Source organism: Melitaea cinxia, chromosome 14, assembly GCF_905220565.1.
Source record: "Melitaea cinxia chromosome 14, ilMelCinx1.1, whole genome shotgun sequence".
Classification (NCBI taxonomy): Eukaryota; Metazoa; Arthropoda; class Insecta; order Lepidoptera; family Nymphalidae; genus Melitaea; species Melitaea cinxia.
In genome coordinates this window covers 8382099-8407288 of record NC_059407.1, presented here as the reverse complement: position 1 = coordinate 8407288, position 25190 = coordinate 8382099, and the positions used below count along the sequence as shown (strand labels likewise).

The following is a 25190-nucleotide window of genomic DNA, read 5'->3' as shown; positions in this document are numbered from 1 at the left end:
ACTTAATAATCATTTTATATGTAACCAATAAAATCAATCTACTTTTGAAATAATATCAACATCATTTAAAACTATTGCGTTGTTATAAATTTGTGTACCTACCAAATAAGGTTCGGTCTACTTGTCTTATCAACTTATAATAAGTTCTCTAGGCTAGAACATTTTTAATATGGTAGTTGTCTGCGATCAGTCACTTTAAAATTATTGCATTATACATTTGCCGATAAAGTATTTTACTAGTAAATTTACATGTGAATGTTTTGTAAACTTGAAGTCAATATTGTATAAAAATCAATATATTTTCATAATTGTCTTAAAAAATCTATGTAAACATCATATTATTATTTTTTTAATATCACATTAATAATTAATACCAGATTCCATTTCTCCACTAACAGACGTCCAAGTGTAGGGTGGATGACGTCATATTCATGCCTTCGCCCGTCAGACTCCCTAACACTTAGTGTCGCAATGATGTCATATATGTCACAAATTGTCCCATTGTCAGTAGCTTAAAATAACTCCTGCCAAATACTATTAACGTTGTGTATTGACTACTTTATAACATGAGCATAATTATATGAGTTGTTGCCTCCATTTGAATGTCAAGAACACGTATCGATATTCTATTTCGGAAGTAGGTAGAGATTTTTGAGTCACAGTTTTAAAGGTTGTTTGAATTTACAAATGCAATGTGTAATTTTGTGGAGTACAAAATGTCATTAGACTTGTATATTATTATTTTACTCTAATTAACAAAGTGATTTAATGCTAGGACAAGTATTTTTGGATATTCATTTACGCGCTAATCTACATTTGGACACCCTGATTTAGATCAAGAGATTCTTTATTCAGTAGTGATATTTTATAGGTGTTTGATATTGTGGGACGGTATTCGCGTTTACATGAATTAATAACATCAATAAATACTTCCATGTTTAGATCTTAATTGAAAGATTGGTATTCAAGTATTTGTTTTTAGTAAAATTATCCTAAGATGTCGAATATTGTCAAAAAAGAAATATCCCGTTTGTTATTGACGAAAATTTCGGTGTAGTGGTGTGAGAAGCCACCATAAAGACTTCGATCGCAGGTTCGAAAAGAAGTATTATTATGTAGTAAATATGATATTTGAAGTATGAAAATATTTTTGCTGCTAAAGCAGATATGTCAACTGGTTTAAGGCGTTATATTCTTATCATTATGAGCACATTAATGTACACAAACTTATAATATAGATCTTGAAATCAGGATAATTTATAAAACTACAATATTTAACTGTACATATCACAATCGTTTATTTGTATAACCATCGTCGTCTTCTTCATAAATTCACAGTAATTTTAGTTTTACTTGAGAAAAACGGGAGCTTTGTACGCTGCGGTAACAAATGGAGCAGAATATGCTGCAGCCACTGGAGCAGTGTACGCTGCGGCTACAGGTGCTGTGTACGCTGCGGCTACTGGAGCAGTATATGCTGCAGTATAAGGCGCATACGCTGCGGCAACAGGAGCAGTGTAAGCTGCAGCGACTGGCGCACTGTAGGCTAAAGCTGGAGCGGCTATGTAGGACGCAGGGTAGGCTACGGAGTGGATACCAGGCTTAGCAGCCACAACAGCGAGGAGAGCAGCGAAGATTACCTGTAAATATATAAAATTTATTATTATCTACTATCTAATGCTATTATTACCAGAGTCGTCGTGTCGAGAGATTACGTGTCGCCAAATATTTATTTGTATCACTGAGAAAAGAGTAAAATAGATATGCAATAGTTTGACAAATATTTAACTTCGTTTCTCAGACGAGTTTTAAAAAGTTTTGAATACCTGTTTGAACATTTTTATAGTGTATATTTTGGTTTGCTCTCGGCAAAGAAAGGAATGTGAATGATGATAGTAAGGCATTATCACAAGTTTAAATACTTTAAGGAAAAATGTTATGCTCGACATGATTCAAATGGTTTGCTAACGTTCACAGAGCGTCTACGGTGCTCCGAATTCGTGACAGACATCTTAAAGTGTTTTAAACAAGACAGAGCCAATTATTTTATTGTAAATTTATTTTTTTTCTTTAAAGATTAATGTTGATAATGTATTATTTACATATATATTTTTTTATTTGTGCTACCTTATAAATTTTTATTGAGTGTACCGAATTCCATAATACTTTTTTTTATTCAACTGCTGATGCTCAGCTCATGTTTATATTAGTTAGATTTGAGAAAAAACACAATTATTGTCTATATTAAGGGATATACGATTTCATTATTATTTCATTGTTTACATGACAAAAATTGTAAACACACAACACAAATGAAAATTGCAAATTTAAAAGGAATTGCTAATATCATGGTTAATTATTTTTATTTAAGCCATATTGGACAGACTACATATCATTAAAATGCAGAATTTGATGTTGGGATTTGTATTCATACCGCAACTTGCGTACTTGTTCAAACATTTACATACTTACCAATAAATTTCAAAAAGTCCCCTATGGTCCAGCCCAGTACCAGTAAATTCTCGAAAGAACGAAACAACACACATGCAGACCACAAGTTTTGTATGGTCTATATAAATATTTTAATTTTTATCGATATATGATATGCGTGATGGATTAAGTTCCGACCCCTTTCTGGGGAAAGCCTATGGTCAGAAGTTGGATGGGACAGACTGAATCGACCAGGACTATTAGGCAACGACCGGCATTACACGAGATAGTTACTTAACCAATAAAACTACAATTGCTTCGTTAAATATTAATTTTAAATATAAAAAAAACCGTGTGACTCTTTTGTATGAATCGTCCACTTAAAAATGCAACGTTCGTTCACGCATTGCGTCAGAGGTCAGTGCGCGCGTGTCTGGGTTAAACTTACTATAATAGTTGCAACAACTGTTGGAGGTTAATGCGCCTATTTAATCTCGATCTATACAAATCATTCATGGTTTAACTGATCTTGCAATTTCGATATAAAAATATTGTTAAACCACCGTTAAATTATTAGTTAACCTAAAATCTTTATTTTAATTAAAATAAAATTAATTATTAATAAAATTAATTAATTTAAATTAATAACGATAGGAATCTATAAAATATTAAGTAAACGCTATTAGCTTCTTACTATCGTTATTTGCAATTTTGTTGTTTCAGAAGAAGCCCTTATCTATTATTATGTTGAAGTTAAGTTTATTTTAGTTATATTTAGGGACAATTTCAACTCTTATCTCTCTCAGCGAAACTCGACTCAGCGAAGCGATCTTTATCAGCGAAAGATAAGTCAGAAGATATAATTTGAAATAGGCCCGTTAGAAAATTTTGTAATGAGGATTATAATGAGACATTGGAAAACAATTTGTTAGAATGTGAATACCAACAAAATGCGAGAATTAAATTATTGACCCCAAGCGAGAATTTTTTCACTTCTAATTTGATTTATTCTATTTTCACTTCTTAACCTAAGATTCTAAGATATTCTAAGATTATTTTATTATTAATTTTTGACTCTAATGTTTCAGACTGTCGGATCGGCTTACCTTGAGGTGATTTGTTGAGAATTTTTACTAAAAAAAATGAAGCAAGATAAATATTTAATTAATTACTAAAACCTAGATAAAAATCCTAAAGAAATGTTTGAAAATTAAATAAAAATTAAATAACACATATAAATAAAAATGAATGTTGCTAAGCGCAGAGCTCTAGAATGACTCGACCAATTCTGTTTATTTATTTTTTGTATGTTTCTTAAGGCCTACGGAAGGTTTTAATACAAAAAAAAGTAAAGTAATCACTTGGAAAATGTTACATTTATTTAATGTTTACTATTAACTTTTGACAGAACAAAGTCTGTCCGGGCAGCTAGTTGCTAGTTGTAATATAAATAAAAACAAACTTAAAAACTTTTTATTTATATTACTTGGTGACCCGACAGATATGTTGTCCTGTTTTCCAAACTATTAAACCTGTAAATTTTAAATAGTTATAATTGTTATGTTTTCTTAAATTTTTAAAATTTTCTACACAATTATCTTAATTTATCTTTCTATAAGAACCTTCCTCAAATTATTACTAAATGTTAGCTATGCTATGTCAGTGATGTTGTTTAGCCTAGAATTAGCCGACTTGGCCGGTTGGTAAGCCAGTCGTTCTCAAGTTTTCCGCGTAGAAACACATTTAGCGATTCGTTTTTATTTATTTGGTTTGGTTATATTTCAATTAGTAAAACCACAAAATATAAGTTACAGATATATATTACTCAGACTTGAAATATTATTAGTAGACTATATTTACTCAGACTTGAATCAAATTACACAGGTGATGTCTGCCCTTCATAGGGACATTTAGATAAGGTTGTCGTTGTATTACTTATTTTAGAATTTTTTTATTATAAATATTGTCTATATATTTAAGATATGAGCAAGTTCTTGCGGTTCTTAAAGCGATTTTCTTTTCTATTTTTCTACAACATTAAAGGTTATCAATAAAATGATTACTCTTGTGATTAGCTTAAGGAACAGAAAAGAAAGATATTAAAACAAGTTTTTATGCCTTCGGAAGCTAATTTTTTCTGTGGCTACTAAATCTCTTTATTTTTTAATAACTACACTAAAAATAATGTAAGTTATAAATTAAAACATGTATATTTTTCGTATTACATACAAGTGACAATTATAATTACATGTAAAACATTACTCGATTACGGTTCGAATAGAAATATCTAACTTCCAACCGTAGGAAGATCTAAATCAATATTGTCTACACGCAATCGACCTTCGTAGTATAAAGCTACACGATGACTGCAATTCAACATCATTAAGTAGTAGCCAATTAATACTAACAATGTCTTCAAACTGGTCAGTATAATTAGATTAAATATAAAAAATAAAATAAAAATATATTTATAACAACCATTACCCGTGACTTCTTTCGCGATTACCCATACCAACATTTGGCTTCAGTATAGATTACTACTTCAGTTAACATATTTATATACTTCAAATAAATGTTCGAAAATATATTCAATGTACAAAATCGGACTTATGAAAGTTTTATTATTTACTATGAATGACTATCCACATAAATAAATAAACGCTTCACACTCAACGGCCCCCAGTAGGATTTGCTCCTGGTTCGGGGGTCCGAAAACATACACAATACACAAGCACAAACGCCCAGACTACGACAAAAACTATATGGCCAATACAAATGTCTGCAACGCAACAGCCAGTGCTTATGACCATTGTGCTAACGGACCGTCAAATCTAATCCATAATCTATTACTTTATAAGAATAATTGCTGTTTGCTAGTAAATGTACCACTAAAAATGGTAATGTAGTTTAAGTGAAGTAACCTAAGTAGAATAAGTAGTATCCTCTTCTTACATGGGAAGAGTTTGTGCTTAATCTTCCACGCTAGTACATTAGTACACATCTGACAGGTGTCTATGAAACATAGGGACTGATAGTATTGTTGTTGTTGATTTGTTGTCATACAAATATCTGATCCAAGTGGGGATCGAAAAGTCGTTCGTCGTTAATCGTTTAATCGTTAAGATGACTTATCACATCACTGAACGGGGGTATGTCAGTCCTAGTAAAATAAAATAAAGGTACATTAGCTAATTTTTTCTTTTGTTGTAGTTTTTGTTAGTTTGTTTCTTGAATTTAGCCGCAGCCAAACCTCTTGTAACTTTAGCGTACACGGCGCCCATTGCTGCAGCGAAAACGGTACCTCTTGCCGCAGCATACAAAGCACCTATAGCATACTTCGCCAACACCGCCCAGTATCAGCAGCTTATTAATTTAGCTCATACACTTACGCTTCACCGTACTCCTATTACTTCCGTTGAAAATTAGTTTTGTAATAATTTCACCGAATCCCACGAAATAAAGTATATTATGACTGAAATTGTGCTCTAATTCATTTTCGTGACAAATTTTACGTAACGTAATTTTAAAATTTGTTTCAAGTAAAATTATTCATAGAACCTACTTTTCAGTTATGTATCATCACTTTATCTCCAAGAAGAATTAGTTTAACAAAGGAGCTATTCGTTTAAAATTTACCTAATTTAAAAATACTTGCAATAAAAAATATCAGCAAAACGGGTCTAATTTAGAAATTCTCTGAAATTACCGCTATCTTCAGTATGATGACGATATTTTTTAAGAGACATACCAAAATAAATTTTTGACGAATTTTGCTAAATACAATAACGATTTTATATTTATCTGATTAATACCCCAAATTGAAGATAAGATTGGTGCGATCTGGTAGCCAGGACTTACCGAATTATTTTATAGCTTTTAGTAAATAGCCTAACTACATCATTTTTATGATAATAAAACCGTTTAACATAAAAAAAAAATAGTTTATTTTATTTTAAAGTATTTAGTTTTGTTGTTAGTTGATACTTCTCATTTTATTGAGTTCATGTAATGCCTCACTATTACATGTTTTTTTTCCTGACAATTTGTTGCAATCTAACTCTTTGAAGGATTGTGTATTGACACAATCCTTCCAAAGACTTCACTCGACTCGGAGCTACGTATGCTTGTCCTTCCTCAAACCTAATGCCACACAGTTCTCGGCACGTTTAACCTTTTACCTTAACTTGGGCGGTGTACTGTTAACGACGTTAGCCACCCTAGCGCCATACAGTACTCGATACGATACAAAATCTTGACTTGGGTGGGAGACTCATGCTTGGGTCCCGATTCTAAGTTAAATAAATTTTTTATTAAATGGTTTTTAGATTAGTAATAAATATACCTACACTGTCTAATAAACTGTATTCTACCAATCAAGCCCTTTCATTTGATACCCATATAGAGGTATTTGTGGAAAATATGTAATCCGAAATTTTGTGGTGGCGGCCAACTTCGATTTTTCACAGTGAGCTCTATTTTACCAATCAAACCCTTTCATTTGATATCCATATTGACGTTGTTGTGAAGTAATATGTGATCCGCCATTTTGTATCGGCGGCCATCTTGGATTTACGGTCATAAGGAATATGTATATTATGTTGTATTGTCATTAAGATTAAGAGCGTGTACCAAATATCAGATCAATTTACCATCAGGAAGGCGGTAAAATTCCAATTACTAAATTTGACCCAAACAAACAATTAAATAAACTGGTCAAGCTAAATTAAACCGTTTAAAAAACCATTAAAGAAAAACAAGCTGTATTTATTACATGCTTGACAACGCGTTGAGGTTGACGGTTGTATGACATATTATATTTGTGTCGAAGAGAATTTATCGTTAAACATAAAACAATAAAGATTCATTATGTGAATAAAGATTAAAAAACTTCATAGGTAACGTTTTACTTGAACAAAATTTATTTGTAATTACAGATACATTTTGTAATTAGTTGTTTAAATATTTTCGGCCAGTCGATAGTAATCATGTTCAACGGAAATAGTAAGCAGAGTATGGAGAAGCGTAAGTGTAGGCGGAGTACGCAGCATATGGAGCAGTGTATGCTGAATACGCTACGGGTGCTGTGTATGCAGCTGCTATGGGAGCAGTGTACGCTGCTGCTACAGGTGCTGTGTATGCCACAGGCAGCAGTGGCTTGGCGGCAGCTAGGGCCAGGAAACAGGCAAAGACGAACTGCAATCAAATAAATACATTTACTAGAAAACATGTTTACTAGAAAACATGTTTAAAAATAATGTTGTAAAAAATATGTAAATTAATTTTTGGCGTCGTATATATAATTCAAATTATAATTTTTTAATTTAAAGTAATGTGGTAAATATTTAAATATTTTTTAAAAAGAAGATGACAATTAAAGTTCAAAATAACATCAAAACTTTTAATCATACTTTACATGTATTTTAGAACATTTGAAACTATTTAGGTATCATTTTCTATTAATTTCTTTTGAAATTAATGGCTACTTACCAGTTTGAACATTTTAGTTGTTTATCAGTTGCTTTGTCTGAGGTAAGTGATGTTAAACTGTGACCCGACGCGTTTATACTTAAGCTATGAAGGCCACAATGTGCAATGATTCTAGTTGGTGCCTACATGTACTTGGAATTACGATTAGCGAAGCAACAGGGAAGGAAATACATGACACATAATAATGTACCTTCTGTAAAAAAGTTATGTATGTGAAAAGGATTTTTGATCTTTTTATATTAGGAAATAGATTTTAAAACCAACGTTTACCTCTTTTATTTACATTAGAAGAAAATGGTTAACAAATTTAACAGAGTGATTGATTCGAAAAAAATCGATTATAAGTAAAACTTATAGATTCGATGGTTTGATCGATTGATCATTGGTTTTTGTAGCAGCAAACATCCGTATTATAATGGAATAAAAAATATACGTAACTTAAATTGGTTTTCATCTGATATATAAAATTTCTCATGACGCGGTAATTTGATACCAAACTTCTTCGAACGGCTGGACCAATTTTTATGAAATTTTGTGTGCTCTCTATATATCGGGTAGGTCTGAGAATCGGCTAGCATACCCCTAAATGATAAGGATGAACCATTCCTAAATGTATTTTTTTAATTATATTTTATTATTATTTTACCTTGAATAATATATTTAACAACAAATTTGCACTCTTCTACGACAAATCTCTGTTTTTTAATAGTGTTTAGCGGCAAAATAACTTTTACCGGGTCAGTTAGTTTTAAAATAAAAATATTTATTTATTTCAACTTTATTGTACACCAAACAAGAAATAAAATAAACAAGCAACATTAACAATAATTAGTAGAGAAAATACAGTAACCTATAGTCATATTCATTTAAAATCATTTTTAAAAGCCTTTAGTAATATTTATTAGTCCAGTGTACAGCGATTTATTATGCAAACGAGCAATAATAAAGTTTTAGGCGTTAAATAACTCTTTATCAAATAAATATTTCTTCAGAAGATCTTAGTAGTAATGCAGAAGCGCTTTCCTAAAGGATTATATTTTGAATAATAAATATAATATTTGCATGTCAAAGAAAATACAGGAATCGAATATAAACATATAGAACTTGAATTATAAATATTGTACGTTTCTCACAGAATTCACATCTTAATAAGGACCGATGAGTGTGTGGCATTAATTTATATTATTATAGATTTCTGATAAAATAAATTATTAGTTGAGAAAAAATCGATATCAGATATTATGATTATCTTATACTATTAAACGAGCAATTCTTGTATATATATAATCTGAATCTCGCAAACGACTCCAACGATTTTCATGAAATTTAGTATGCAGGGGATTTCGGGGAAGATAAATAAATCTAGCTGGGATTCATTTTTTAGAAAATGTCGTTTTATCCCAGTTTTAAGACAACGAAAAAATGGCTACAATATCGTTAGCGTATGAAGGTAAATTTCGCAAATGTCAATAAAGTTGTAAAAGCTCAGATGGACAATCAGCCGGTAGCGATCGCCCGAAAAGACCACGGTTCAAATCCTCAAATTTCGAAATCGACTAAATTTAAAAAAAAAAAATTCTTATTCTCTCTTTATTCTCTTTATTCTTTATTTAAATAGCCAGTTCTTATTTTTTATTATTATGTCGGTAAAAACGAAATATATTATTCATATCTTAAAAGTATTATTTTTTAATTTTTTAATGTTTGTTTTTTTTTTTAATATTTATATAAAGAGTATCCTCTTTTATCTCTAAATATTTAAATTTAGTATTTTGAATTGTCATTGTCAGATTACATGAAAAAATAATAAAAATATAGCGATTCAGGCTCAGTTCGCGTAATTTCTTTCTGACTATCCTCATCTGGACCGGACCGGGTCCTGATCCAGTATGCCTTACCATACTTGATTATATTTTACATCAGGCTATCCTTGTCTGGACCAGACCTGGTCCTGATAGAGCTTGCCGAATCTGGCATGCCTCATCCTATCCTGATCCGGTACAGATACATGATCTGGTTGAGTCTGACTTATTTTCTAGTTGGGTTGGAGGAGATAATGTGAAATAAGCGGAAAGGGTGTACAGAATTAAAATGAAGAGAACAGGAAGAAAACCAAATATACACACATACATGCATACATATATATTATGTATTACGTATTGAAGTCCTGTAAAATATAAATAAACATTGGACTAGAAAAAAATCTTTTTTTTTTATATTTTGTGTTGTCATTTTCCTATATAAATCTTGTTTACTGTGTGCATAAAACAGTTGACATTAATTCGTACAATAAACCTATAAAATTTTTGGTAGATCGATAAAAATGAACCTCTCTCGCTTTTTCTAACTTTTTATAATAGAAGTTTAAAAAAATAATCTGTTTTAGTCTGAAAAAATTATGAAATATTTGAAGTTATATAATAATTTTAAAATTGAAAACGGGGTTTAAAGTTATTTAATCTTATATCAGTTAACATATATTTATTGAGAACATAGCAATTTCAGTTTGAAAATAAATTAAAGATATATTAAGGACGCTATCACATTTTTCTACAAATATCAGTGTTTTTCACGTACCATTTTAATTAATTAGGAGTCACCCTGAGAGGATATCTTGGTTTCAAATGAAAGATAATATATTCATCTCCGAGTGAGACCATAAAAATTCTATAGCCCCGTACAAACTTTTCACACAAATACAGTTTAACCATCACAGAAATCGCAAAAAATTAAAAAAAGACGGGTCTGAATTGGAACCATTATAGCCTAAATACACTGCACTAAGAATAATAAATACACTAAGAAATTGTTGCTTATTTAGTCCTCTATGCGTAGCGCTAGATATTTTATATAAAAATAAATAATATTTCCATTTATGAGAAAAATAAGAAACGCTCTCAAATTTCTTCATACATTTTTTACAAGTGAACCATCGTCGTTCGTCATTCCACGCCGAAACGCGCTCATGGAAGCACGGCTGTATCGCTTCAGCGCAAGTAATAATTACGTAAAAAATGAGTTTTTTGTGTGTACTCTGCTTGGACGAAATTGATCAATAATAATAAGTAATCTTTGCAATTTGTCTTCTTTTCAACCGACTTCAAAAAAAGGAGGAGGTTACTCAATTCGACCGTATATATAATTATATTTAAAAAAAACTATTATGTATATATATATATATATATATATATATATATTTTTTTTTTTTTTTTTTTTTAATGTATGTTCGGAGATAACTTTTTCGTTTATGAACCGATTTTGATAATTCTTTTTTTGTTGGAAAGGAGATATTCCTAGTTTGGTACTATGATAAGGAAACTAGTATCTGATGATGGGATCCCAGAGAAATCGAGGGAAACTTTCAAAAATCGTACGGGTGACTAGTAAATTTAATCATGTTTTCATTAAGTACTATAAGCACTACTATTTAATAAAGGTCTGGAGTCGATCTGATTGATGATGGAGAAGAAAGATAGTCGAGGGAACTCTTCAACAATTTATAGCAATTACCTGCTTTTTGATCTTAATTCGTTTCTATTGATGAGAACTTTGCACCTGTATTAGTTTTAAGTGCCATTACAGTCTGATGATGGAGACAAAAGATAGTCGAGGGAACTCTTTAACGATTTATAGCAATTACCTGCTGTTTGAACTTAATTCGTTTCTATCGATGAGAACTATGCACCTATATGAGTTACAAGTGCTATTACAGTCTGATGATGGAGACGAAAGATATTCGAGGAATTACCTGCTGTGTGGTCATCTGTGTCACAGGACCAGGTTTGATGATGGAGCCCATAAACACTCGAGGGAATTTCTCAACAATTTACAGCAGTTACCTTTTGCTGTTTGACGACCGCTTTGATATAATGGTGCATGTGCCGCGTCGGCGGCGCCTAAACACTGACGGTCGCGGATTCAATTCCCGCTTGGAGTGGATATTTGTGTTTATACAAATATTTATTTTCAGTCTAGTTGTTAATCCTTGTGGTTCTCCCAACCTAGCCTCGGAGAACACGCTGGCTGTCAGTCCCGGTTGTTATTACGTGCACCTGATAGCGAACTTTACTCATAGTATGTCGACGCGTTAGCGCAGCGGTCACAGCACTGCCTGTTGCGCTGGCGTTAGTGGGTTCAATCTCCGCGCAGGACAGACATTTGTATTGGCCATATAAGATGTTTGTCATGATCTGGGTGTTTGTGCTTGTGTATTGTGTATGTTTCCGGACCCCCGACACAAGAGAAAAAGCATCCTTGTTAGGTCTACCCATCACTAAAAATTGTAAAATAAAATAATTTTTAACAAAAAAAAAACCCGACTTCTAACAGGAAACTAAAAAGTGAAAAATAAACTTACTTAGTACAAAGTAATTCGTATTTTGATTTAGTTAATCAGAAATGATTAAATAAATATTTTATAATATTGAAGAAGTTTCCTGTTTGAAGTCGGTTTTTTTTTTGTTAAAAATTATTTTATTTTAAATTTACATTCATCATCATCATCATTGTTCCGTTTGCAGAGTTATAAAATAAATAAATTTCTAAAATAGAAGCAGCCTATGTTACTCCTTATTGCATAAGATATATCCCAGTGAAAGTACCGTCAAAATCGGTCCACCCGTTTCAGAGATTAGCCGGAACATACCGACAGACAGACAGACAAAAATTGGAAAAATGTTATTTTGGTATATGGACCGTGTATACATTCGTATGCATTTAGTAAAAAGCAGTATTTTAATATAACTAAAGGACACTCCAATTTTATTTATTTGTATAGATTGTTTACGTAAAATATGTTATGTTTATATTATTATAATGTTAAAACTATAATAATATAACTTAAAATTGTATGTGATTTTGAATTATAAAAATAAGCGTATTATTATCTATTATATTTTATTGTATAGTACGACGAACGAGTAGTAGATACCCTGACGCCTTAAGACATCGTCATAAACAGAGTAGGGGAGAGGTTCCGTGAATAGTAGGTACTTAGTAACAGTTACCAAGTTCGACTTTAAACTTACAACTAAATTTACTAATCAATACCAGTAAAATTAAAAATTAATACTTTCAAGTACCAAGATTAGTTACGTCGGTACAAAATCGAGCAGATAGCGGTATCAATGTGTGCGTACGCGTAATGTTATTGTGTTGCGATTTAAATACCTAAACTTGAGCGAGTGAAAAATGTGATAGCGTCCTTAAGGTGAAACCTAATAAAGTACTCATGTCATTCAAGCACCAGCCAGACAGGTTCAATTTTAAGAAAGGGTAAATGACTTAACAAGGTGATGTAATGTAATTTAGGACATCTTTGACTTTTTGAGTGTAAAAACATGTTAATTTAAAATACATCATATTTTTTTTATAAAAAAATTAAAATAAACTATTAAGACACTTTTTATTTTTTTGTTTAAGGATTCAGTACTTAGTTCAGAACTCGTTTTATCTAGCACGCTACCAGTTTAAGTTTTGCTAACTACTCTTTAATTAAAACTAAGTTACAAATTTTTAACAAGAGCGACTGCGATCTAATTGACCTCAACTATATATAACGGGGCAAAGAACAAATACCAGAATGCTCAGACTAGTAAAATATTAACAATAGAAACCGGCAATTGTATTACTCGTTTAATAATGTTAAAGGTTTTTAGTTACAGCATGTTTTTATGAAGCATTACAATTTACTATAAACAAAAACAAAAATATTTTGATAATATTTATTTATCTCATTTTAAATAAAATTTATGACATTGGAAAAATCAACGGCGAAGGTAGTATGCGGAGTATGGAGACGCGTAAGTATAAGCGGAATAGGCCACTGGTGCGGTGTAAGCCGTGTACGCGGAGTAAGTCACTGGAGCGGTGTACGCTGCAGCCACTGGGGCTGTGTACGCAGCAGCGACGGGGGCGGTGTATGCAGCGGTGTACGCCAGAGGCAGGACTCCGGGCTTGGCGGCAGCGAGAGCGAGGAAGCAGGCGAAGATAAACTGTTATAATAAGAATTTCAATAAACACTTGACTTAAATTCTTGATTCATTTTATGTAACTTGAACATATATGGAACTGATTAAAGTAAAGCTTAATTACTACTAACTTTTGTTGAGAGTTGTTTGTCTTTATTGATCAACTTCAAAAAAAGGAGCTTATCTATTCGACCCAGTTTTTTTGGTGTAGGTACTCATAACTGTTTACTAGGTGTATCGTTTTTGATGATTCTATTTTTATTCGAAATCTGGTGATTGTCATGTCCTCTGTCCACTGTCAGGGTCCTACTTAAAGATCGAGATTTGCCGAGTACTTTTTGAAATATCCCTAATAATGCGTATTCGGTTGACTATTATTTATATTTCCGACTAAGTAAGTTGTTTTACTCGTCATAATTTTTGTTGATGTATGAAGTGAATGAGTTGTTGGAGAAAACGTGACTATGTTTGACGGATTAAGTAAGTTCCTTTTTTATTAATAACAAAAGTTTCTAGCAAGTAGTGAGATACTTATATATACAGTGTGTCCGGTCACGACCTAGCGATAATTTAAGGTTACAAAATATACCTAATTTCATCGACAAAAACAACCACATATGGGGTTCTACACCCCTCCTGTCGGAATGGTCGCCATTTTAATTTTTTTAAATTCTTGTAGATACCTCTGACAAAAGATGCAGATTTCTCTGGACAGAAAGGTCCTAGAGATGTAAAAAAAATGTTATTTATAAGTTAAAAACAGCATCTATCAATTAAAAATAAATATCATGAAAAGTTTTCACTACAAAATATCTTAAAAAAAAAATTACAATGCTAGTTTAAGTAAAAAAAATTGGTAGTTTTTTTATTTTTCTTAACATACTTCAAAAACTAGAACATTGATACTAAATTTTTTAATGCTGTTCTAATACTTAAGGATGTTACTTACAAATTGACATCACAATTATTGTTCCTAATTGCATAACTCGAGAGTTAGCGCTGTTTGAATATGACCCTTTTGTGCGGGCCGCTTGCTTAGAGCTTGCTACCTGCTACATTGAATAGGGTTTGTGAGACAAGGAAAGAAAATTATTGGTATAATTGTTAGAGCGGTGAATAAATAGGACAAAACATTATCTTAGACCAGCGCAGGTGTCGATGATAAATGTTTGTTAGATCAGTTGTCCTCCGCTCTGCGTTGCGATCGCTACTATTCCGTTCCGTTTTGTGTGCTATTCCTTCACCGAAATATCCTGTTGAATTTGTTAGTGACTACGTATTTTTCTGATAAAAATATGTCTAACTATTCGTCTCATCACATAGCTGACATGCATTTCGTGTATGGCAGATGTAATGGAAGTGCTGCTGCTGCCGTACGAATGTATCGTCAGAGGTATCCCGACCGGCCTACACCTAGTCGACAAACTTTTGTTGACATTCACTTGAGGTTGTCGCAATATGGAATCCAAAGGCCGCCAAATGAACGCTCCCGCATAGCATCAGTGCAAGAAGAGGAAGAAGTTCTTCAACTTATTTACCGAGATCCCAGACTCAGTGTTAGACGAATAGCAGTGATGCTGCATTTGTCGAAATGGGTTGTGTGGAGAATTTTGAAACGTGAGGGCATGCATCCGTACCATTTCCGTCGCGTGCAAGATATTCGAGAGCCAGACTATGCCGTGCGAGCCACTTTTTGCTCATGGCTCAACGGTTGTGTGCGACGTCAACCGACATTTTGTAAAAAAATCATGTGGACCGATGAGGCGACTTTTACAAGAGCTGGTATTATAAATCATAGAAACCAGCATTTGTGGATGCAAGAAAATCCACATGCAGTAAGGCCCGGTAAATTCCAACATGAATATTCAATAAATGTGTGGGCGGCTATGATTGACGACAAATTAATTGGACCAATTGAATTACCAAATACAATGAATGGCCCAAGATTTTTAGATTTTCTAAGGAACACATTTAGAGAAATTATGGAGGAATTACCACTGATCAACCGTAGGCACATGTGGCTACAGTTGGACGGTGCACCAGCTCATTACGCACGTGCTGTGAGAGCTTTTCTTAATGAAAATTATTCACCATGGATAGGACGTGGTGGAACCGTAGCTTGGCCACCTCGCTCTCCGGATCTGACACCTCTGGATTATTTTTTATGGGGATGGATGAAGCAGAGGGTTTATGACACAGTCCCAAATAGCAGACAAGAACTGCTCGACAAAATAATGACGATTGCGGATGACATAAGATCCGACACAGCCTTAATATCAAGGGTCACACAACAAGTGGCTGTAAGGTCAGTGGCCTGTCTTCAGAATAGAGGCGGACATTTTTAACAATTATTTAACTAATAATAGTACTTAATGTTAGTAATAATTAAAAGTTTTTTAAAAGTTATATTGTATCTTTATTTAATCCATAATTATATTTTTATTTAATCGATAATTAATAGCGCTTATACATAACCGCAAAAGGGTCATTTTCAAACAGCGCTAACTCTCGAGTTATGCAATTAGGAACAATAATTTTAATGTCAATTTGTAAGTAATATCCTTAAGTATTAGGACAGCATAAAAAAATTCAGTATCAATGTGCTAGTTTTTGAAGTACGTTAAGAAAAATAAAAAAACTACCAATTTTTTTTACTTAAACTAGCATTGTAATTTTTTTTAAGATATTTTGTAGTGAAAACTTTCCATGATATTTATTTTTAATTGATAGATGCTGTTTTTAACTTTTAAATAAGATTTTTTTTACATCTCTAAGACCTTTCTGTCCAGAGAAATCTGCATCTTTTGTCAGAGGTATCTACAAGAATTAAAAAAAATTAAAATGGCGACCATTCCGACAGGAGGGGTGTAGAACCCCATATGTGGTTGTTTTTGTCGATGAAATTAGGTATATTTTGTAACCTTAAATTATCGCTAGGTCGAGCCCGGACACACTGTATATTTCACAAACTTTTACTTCAAACATTTAATCAATTGCTGTTAATAGTGTTTCTTAGCATACAATTATATATAACGAGATATAACGAGGATATTTTAGTGATTAAGCACCAATCATTAAAATCATACATTTAAAAGCCTTTAATATATAAACATCTTATTTAGTAGTTTAAAGTAATACTTACAAGTTTGAACATTTTGATCGTTAAAAATTATTTGTCAAGTGAACAGACGAATACAATATATGTATGTGATAGTAAATGTTCGACATCGACCCGTTTTATAGTCTTTGCCTCCTATGAAGAAATAGCCTTATGGGATGCGCTTGGAATTTAAATTGCATTTGTTTCTTTACATTAAATTGTAATTATCATTTTAAAATTTTATATGTATGTGTGGTTATTAATATAGATTTATTTAATACCCTGTCAAATATCTAATAAAGTTTGCATCAGGAAAATACTTTTTTTTGTCATCGTGGCATAACTAGTTCGTACTTGGTCTTGTAACAAAACATATATTTATATACATATACCTAATTTACTTTACTTTTTCTTACTGCGGTAAGTCTTATATAATTTTCTTTTTCATTAAAAGTATATAAAATAAAATCAAAATAATAGTTATGGACCACATTTCTTAAATAAGTTCGTTTAGTTACCCCGTACGTAATCCTTTCCGTCCTTTATTATAAGAAAAACAGACTAATAGTTACGCTCCTAATTCTTTACTAACGTAAATATTAAATCATTTTATCTAATTAAATAAAATACTACAATAGAGGATCTGAACTAAAGTCGACCTTTACCTGTCTGCTAAATGGAGGAGACTTATTTTATGGGTACTGTGTGTAAAAAATCAGTTGTCTTAAAAAATCTTAGCTAGGCTATAATTAATAAAAAATTAAAAAATTGACTTGACGTTATTCAATTTTACCAATTTTTAGAGAGTAACGAATTTTTTTAGATCAGTCGTAAGTACAAAGCAAAGAGCAATCAAATCAAATCAAAAGCAAAATCAAAAACAGCTTTATTCAAATAGGCCGCCCCTATAGCACTTTCGAATCGTCATTTTACAAATTAAAACTTTAAAAATAAATTATTATTTTTGTAAAAGTAAAGCTGATATGCATACATAGGGCTAAATAAAATAAAATAAATTACATATAAAACAATTTTCATCCAATGCGCAGATAGGTAATTGTCGATTTCACTTCGGATCTTAGACTACTAGTCTTCTTCATGCATTTTTGTTCAATACGCATTTTAAATAAATGAGAGAAATGTATAATATATATAAATATTTCATTTTCAACTTTTTGTAGCAATTTTCATCACGTACGCTATTCAATATTCCTTACTTTGCCATTCAACACATGAAACAAAGAACATCAATTTTCCACAAGATGACCCAAAAAAACAATCTATTTTATGAAGTGTTTTCTTTTATTTCAGATTATGAGTGATCTATATAACAAAGTGTATATTAAAACATTCAAAAATATTAAAAAAAAAAACAAGTCTTTAGACGTAATACAATTAAAATAATATTGAAAAAATCTATTACATGTTTAGATACACAAATGAAGGTTATAAAAATTTGTTCATAAATTATTGCTATGAAATAAGTTTGCCAAAAATTGAGTATTACAATAAATTTAATAGTAAAATATTAACAAAATACATTAAAAAGTGTCAAAATATTTAAATGTGGAAAGCGAATGTTTATACCAACACACTGAAAGATTTAGTTTGCGTTTTGAGCACAGAAGGTCAGTTTCAAAAAATGTATATAACTCCGATAATCCGATCCGATTTTGATTTCTATTCCTACTCTCGGTGAGATTTGTATATTTGTAGAAATAGCCTATGAGTCGAAAATTGGCCGGGTACTTATTATACTTAGCTATACTCGTATTACTTATTAAAATGATTATTTATTACTTACTCATAATTATTATCCTACTCATATTTATTACTGATGTCCCCTAATAATAAATAAATAAAAATGATCGTTATGATAGGTTTTTGATGTTTTACCTTATATCGGAGTAAACAAAACATATAACAAACATATAAACGTATGTATATATATATATATATATATATATATACATATATAATGATTATAAAAATATAAACATAGTAATAATAATGGTAATAATATAAATATAATAATGGTATAAGAATATACCTAACCATGGTTATCCTCAAATAAATTTGGAAATAATAATATATAAAAAAAAAAATTATAAATGTTATCGTAAATTTGTGTTTAATTCAGATTTAAGTTTATTTTTATTTTTTTGTTAAAAAATACGAAAACACATACTTAACACTTATTTATAAGCCTTCCGCGAAAACTCACAAGAGCTTATTTGGACAAGCCGAAAAAAAAATTAAAAGTATACGAACTATTAAATATTATGGAACATGAGGAAGGACACAGCAGGAAATTATCCTAAGCAAATAAAACTGGAGCAGCCCGACTGGAGAAGAACCTCAACCTTACAGAAGTACACAGCTGAAGAATACTGCTCTCGGGCAGTGTTGTGTTTCTGTGGTGAGTAAGGTAGCCAGAGCTCCTAGGAAGGTTAGGGTAGAGTCGACTAGACACCGGGGCGATGTGGCGAATGCTAGCGCGACCCCATCTCGCCCCACTCAGGTGGACGACTGCTCACACGTGGCGGTTTTTTAGTCAGTAGGAGTCTGTCATAACCCTCTGGCGCCCCCGCGCTGCCGCTGGAGGGTATCCATGATGGATTTTTCCCACGTAAAAAAAGAGCAGAAGACATGTATTCATTATTTTCCTTTTCAAATTCACAGAGAAATGTCCTTTTAGAACTTCTTTATAGCTCCAAAACTTGCTCCAGGTTTTTTTAATTTCCCCACGTAAAAAAAGTAGTCGCGTATAAGCTTCGGTAATCGCTTACCATCAGGTGAACCGTAGGCTTGTTTACCGACCTAATAGTATAAAAATATATTATTTTTTAATTTTAATGATACGTCCACAATTCTATCACAACATATGAAGAAGTTGACAATATGTGAGACTTGGCACTAATACCGTGTCTCATGTGTCTTATGCAACCAAAACGAAAAAGACGTATTATTTGTGTTGTAAAATTAGCTAGCATATTCATACCATATTTTGTATTTATCGTATATTTTTTTCGTGAGTATATCCTTTTTTACAAACCTTGACCTGACAATAACAATAACAAAAAAAAAAGAATTTTCCAATTTAACGCAGTCATGAGGAAGTTCGACGCGTATTTATTTATGAAGATTAGAAATAAACACTAGGATATACGACTAGTACGTAAAAATATGTCCTGGCAACATAGCTCGAAAGGGCTGTTTCTAACGATAAATTCGTAGATACTATAAACATAGACAGGGGTCATGTGAACGACCTTGAAACGATTCTCCTATATCAACATCTCTTGAAACTAATATAAAGCGATCGTGTATGGAACTGGACGCTTCGCTCCGATATTGCTTGCTAGAAAAACAATCGCTCAATTTTTTTGAAATTTTCGGTCTTGAACTGTTAGCTCTTAAAGCAAATAGTACGTGACATTCTTATATTAGACGTGCTAAAACACACACATTATATACAATTTTAAAATGTATTATGTACAATTGTAACGATACAATTACATAAAAAATGATCCCGTCTGTTACAAACATTCTTTATGTCTATTAATAATAAATATAATTTCTATCTATTATCTGCTGTGTGGTTACGGCAGTAAAGAATATCTCCCCCTCTCTTCCCGTGGGTGTCGTAAGAGACGACTAAGGGATAACACAGTTTCACTACCACTTTGGAACTTATAAAGCCGACCGATGGCGGGATACCCATCCAACTGCTGGGTTTGAAATACACAGGCCGAAGACGGGTAGCAGCGTCTTCGGCGCGACAAAGCCAGCCCTGCGGTCACCAACCTGCCTGCCCAGCGTGGTGACTATGGGCAACACACATGGGTCCACGCCATTTTTGGCGCGAACTTGTGGAGGCCTATGTCCAGCAGTGGACTGCAATAGGCTGTAGTGATGATGAGTGATGAGCTTTTATATTTGTTTCCTTGGTGTTAATTTTGTTTTATAAGAATAATAATTTATTTTTATTTTTAAGAAATACTATAACAAGTGATGTGTTTATTTTTAAGATTTTATACTTAAAAATATGTAATGTAAATTTGATGTTTAATAAATAAATGTCGTCTTTTAGATTTTAATTCTAAAGTGTAAAGTGAATATATATGAAGCTAACTTAAATAATTATTTGTGCTTCGTAATATTTCGTTCAATTTCGATGTTTTTATCGTAAGTTCATCATATCATATTATTTCAAGTATTTCAGTCGATATTCTATTGTTATGAAAGTTGCTTTTATTTATAATTATTAATAGGACCGCTGAAATTACTAACTAAATACTATTACGTAGACATATTATATGTAATTTTTTTAATGTCTTTGTCTCCTAATTGTAATACAATAAATGGGAACGGTAAAGTCCCATACATATGGGAAATGAACATGAACTATAATTTTAAACTTATAGTTTTTTTCAAAAACAAAAAGACCCAATAAATCTATACCCACATCACCGCTATTTTATTTTATACTAGCTGACCCGGCGAACTTCGTATCGCCTAACACAAACTTTATCGTATGGTATTAAAGTTCAAATTGACTTTTAAGTATTATCACAAATCTTTTGTATGGGAGTATAGAAAAGTGTTGTTTTTAGACTTTTTCAGGAAATTTAATTATTTTTTTTTAGAATTTTTCTCTCCGTAAGAACCATCCTCGTACTTCAAGGAATATTTTAAAAAAAGAATTAGCGAAATCGGTCCAACCGTTCTCGAGTTTTGCGCTTAGCAACACATTCAGCGATTCATTTTTATATTATAGATTTTTATATACACGATATTTATTTTATAAAAAAACAACGCTGATTTAGGAAACATTAACACGAGCGGTATTGTGCACGACGCGATACGATTGCGATTGTACGACCAGTTTATTGCAACTTTTATAGACATAATAGAAATATTTGATTAAATTCAAAATACATTTGACATTAATAATTGATACTTTTTTATAACGTTCATTACATTAATTGCAATTTTACCACTGACACTGGTGACCTTATAACAGTGCATCGCCAACTTGATACTTCATACTTGGTGATTCAGTTGGAAAATGGCCATTAGTAGGCCTTAATAGTCAACAGTAAGTCCTTTGAATTTTAATTTACACGTCTATGTAATAGCAGTCTAGACATCATAGTAATAAAAGTATTAGCACATAATTGACTAGCTCGTTGGCGCAGTTTGCGTGACCTAGCGTTCTTCTTTGCGGTTGTGGGTTCGATACTCGCCCGAGTCAGAGTGTAATTTAATGCGTATATATGATTACATATATAATATATTATATACACACATATTAATGTGTGTATATAATATATTGACCAGTCTTTAGCTAAAATGCAAGCATTAAATTGCCTACCTTAGTAACAACCGATTGTGTGCGTATGATAATATATTCTTTTTTAACCGACTTCCAAAAAAGGAGGAGGTTCTCAATTCGACTGTATTTTTTTTTTATGTATGTTACATCAGAACTTTTGACCGGGTGGACCGATTTCGACAATTTTTTTTTAATCGAAACGTGGTGTGTGTCAATTGGTCCCATTTAAATTTATTTGAGATCTAACAACTACTTTTCGAGTTATATCTAATAATGCGTTTTTACTTGACGCTTTTTTCGTCGACCTACGTTGTATTATACCGCATAACTTTCTACTGGATGTACCGATTTTGATCATTTTTTTTTTGTTGGAAAGGGGATATCCCTAGTTTGGTACCGTGATAAGGAAACCAGGATCTGATGATGGGATCCCAGAGAAATCGAGGGAAACTCTCGAAAATCTGCAATAACTTTTTACTGGGTGTACCGGTTTTGATAATTTTTAATTTATTCGAAAGCTGATGTTTATCATGTGGTTACATATTAATTTTATCAAGATTCGATTACTACTTTTTGAGTTATCTTTGATCACACGTAGTTACTTGACTATTTTTTCGTCGATCTACGTTGTATTACTCGTCGATGAAATTGAAGTCGGTTTCTTTTTTCGTTTGTGATCAAACACAATTATTATAAATGTCTTCGTTTTTCAATTTACCTAACCTTGTCTGTAAATATTTTATTTTAAACAATAATACTTAATTGTTGTATTTGTATTACATGCTGAAGACAAACAATGATTTTGAGAATTTTTGTGCGTTTCTCGTATATTTATAAGAGAGTGAAAATATTATGCCGAAAGTATTAAGTCTAATTAGACTAGTGAAGTACACAAGACCCTTGTCAAACAAGGCTAATTCGTCCTGAAAAGTATAGCCGTATATGGGCATTGTAAGTTAAAGGATTATGCAGCGCGATATAAATTTAATGAATTTTAATAATGAACATTCAGTATAATTTTTCTTTTCCTAATTTATCTAAAACTGAGTAAGTGATATTTTCGTCCATTTTTAAAAAATTATTTTTGTCATTCGCCACAATTTGATTTTAACACGAATCACCTTCTAAGTTTGCATATTCTATTGGCACAATCAGAAGATTCATCACGCCGGTTTGCCATTTTTTCGTTATTAATATATAGTTATTATTTAAATGTTCAGCAGTGGACTGCGATAGGCTGAAGTGTGTGTGTATTATTTAAATAATATCGAAGTGGGAAGTTTCCCGTTCTAATTCTGTCAGTCAGTCAGTTAATTCAGCCTCTTGCAGTCCACAGCTGGATATAGGCCTCTCCAAATTCGCATCAGACATTCCGGCTTTCCGCAATCCTCGTCAGCCTACACCGGCAATCTTATGTAGATCGTCGGTCCAACGGACCGGAGGAGGTCCCATACTGCGTTTGCTAAGACGCGGTCTCCGTTCCAGGACACGTTAACTCCAACGGCCATCGGTCCTGCAAAACAGATGACTAGCCTACTGCCACTTCAACTTGCTAATTCTGTGGGCTATGTCGGTTACTTTCGTTCTGTCGCAGATCGTCTAATTTCTAATCCAATCTTTTAGAGAAATTCCAAGCATAGCCCTTTCTATTGAACATTTAGCGACTTTAAACTTGACGATCAATCTCTTCGTCAGTGTCCACATTTCGGCTCCGTATGTTAACACAGGCAGAACGCATTGCTCGAAGACTTTTGTCTTCAAGCATTTCAGAATCTTCGAATTCATTCATTGTTCTAATTCAGTGGAATATGATTTCCAAAATACGGGGATTCATAGTGTTCATAGTAAATCTCTATTATATCGAAGGGATAACCATGCGAGATAACGACGTACTACACTTTATTCAATAAATAAATTTATCAATAAAACAAAGGAATGTTTTGCAATTATTTATTCATGCGTTTTATAATTAGAATTCATCGATGTCGTAAAATTAACGGCGAAGGTAGTATGCGGAGTATGGAGACGCGTAAGTATAAGCGGAATAGGCCACTGGTGCGGTGTAAGCCGTGTACGCGGAGTAAGTCACTGGAGCGGTGTACGCTGCGGCCACTGGAGCTGTGTACGCAGCAGCGACGGGGGCGGTGTACGCAGCAGTGTACGCCAGAGGCAGGACTCCGGGCTTGGCGGCGGCGAGAGCGAGGAAGCAGGCGAAGATGAACTGTTAAAATAAGAATTTAAAACATTACTTAATTATGCTTTTATACATATGCATTAAAACTTATATCTAGTGTATAAATGCTTTATCAAGATGATATTTTATGTTTATTGCGTGTAACCACGCTATTTCAAGGTCTATCAGTTAATTATTTTTTCCTTTGAGAAATTTGTCAGGAAAAGCTTAAGATTATGAAACATCTTACTGGGACAAACGCATAAACAGGTGCATATTATTTACAAAAAATGTTGAATAGAAGCTTTCATTGTGCAGATAATATGACTAAAGCTATACTTACAAGCTTGAACATTTTGATTGTTTGAAATTATTCGTCAAGTGAACAAACGAAAACAAGAAATGTGTGTGATGCTTAATGTTCGACAGCAAACCTTTTTATAGTGCCTTTATTTTACCTCGTATGAAGAAGCAGCCTTGACAGGTGTGCGTGGAATATAAATATAATTTAGAAGTTGACTTTTTTAAAACAATGATTATTGCTTATCGTTTTTTGGTTTTTATTTTTTTTTTTTATTAAAATGAAATTCTAAAAACACTAGTTTAAAATACTAATACCCTTATTAACAATGCAAATATTTATGGTATTATAAAACATTGTTTAAATTATTATTAGTTGATAACTCTTATATG

The 25190-nt window shown here is 32.2% G+C and overlaps 3 protein-coding genes across 3 annotated transcripts; all 3 read right to left on the bottom strand.

Moving 5' to 3' along the window:
* Positions 1-1273: 1273 nt before the first annotated feature.
* Positions 1274-1939, bottom strand: LOC123659985 (vitelline membrane protein Vm26Ab-like). The gene is made up of 2 exons (XM_045595136.1): positions 1827-1939; positions 1274-1640 (listed from the first exon to the last, which is right to left on the bottom strand). Exons 1-2 carry the CDS (start codon positions 1902-1904, stop codon positions 1350-1352), a joined length of 369 nt encoding a protein of 122 aa, XP_045451092.1. The 5' UTR covers positions 1905-1939; the 3' UTR covers positions 1274-1349.
* Positions 1940-13626: 11687 nt separating this feature from the next.
* On the bottom strand, positions 13627-17134 carry LOC123659986 (pupal cuticle protein C1B-like). Its single transcript, XM_045595137.1, has 2 exons — positions 17029-17134; positions 13627-13910 (listed from the first exon to the last, which is right to left on the bottom strand). Exons 1-2 carry the CDS (start codon positions 17038-17040, stop codon positions 13683-13685), a joined length of 240 nt encoding a protein of 79 aa, XP_045451093.1. The 5' UTR covers positions 17041-17134; the 3' UTR covers positions 13627-13682.
* A 7126-nt stretch (positions 17135-24260) lies between these two features.
* Positions 24261-24952, bottom strand: LOC123659980 (pupal cuticle protein C1B-like). The gene is made up of 2 exons (XM_045595133.1): positions 24841-24952; positions 24261-24545 (listed from the first exon to the last, which is right to left on the bottom strand). The coding sequence occupies exons 1-2, from the start codon at positions 24850-24852 to the stop codon at positions 24318-24320; spliced, it is 240 nt and encodes a 79-aa protein (XP_045451089.1). The 5' UTR covers positions 24853-24952; the 3' UTR covers positions 24261-24317.
* Positions 24953-25190: the final 238 nt, after the last annotated feature.

What these genes read in the sequence shown, in the direction of transcription:
- LOC123659985 (XM_045595136.1), bottom strand. Translation starts at nt 1,904, where the DNA reads ATGCCTTACTATCATCATTCACATTCCTTTCTTTGCCGAGAGCAAACC. An exon ending in CTATAAAAATGTTCAAACAG is followed by an intron (nt 1,641 to 1,826) that starts GTATTCAAAACT and finishes ATATATTTACAG; the next exon opens with GTAATCTTCGCTGCTCTCCT.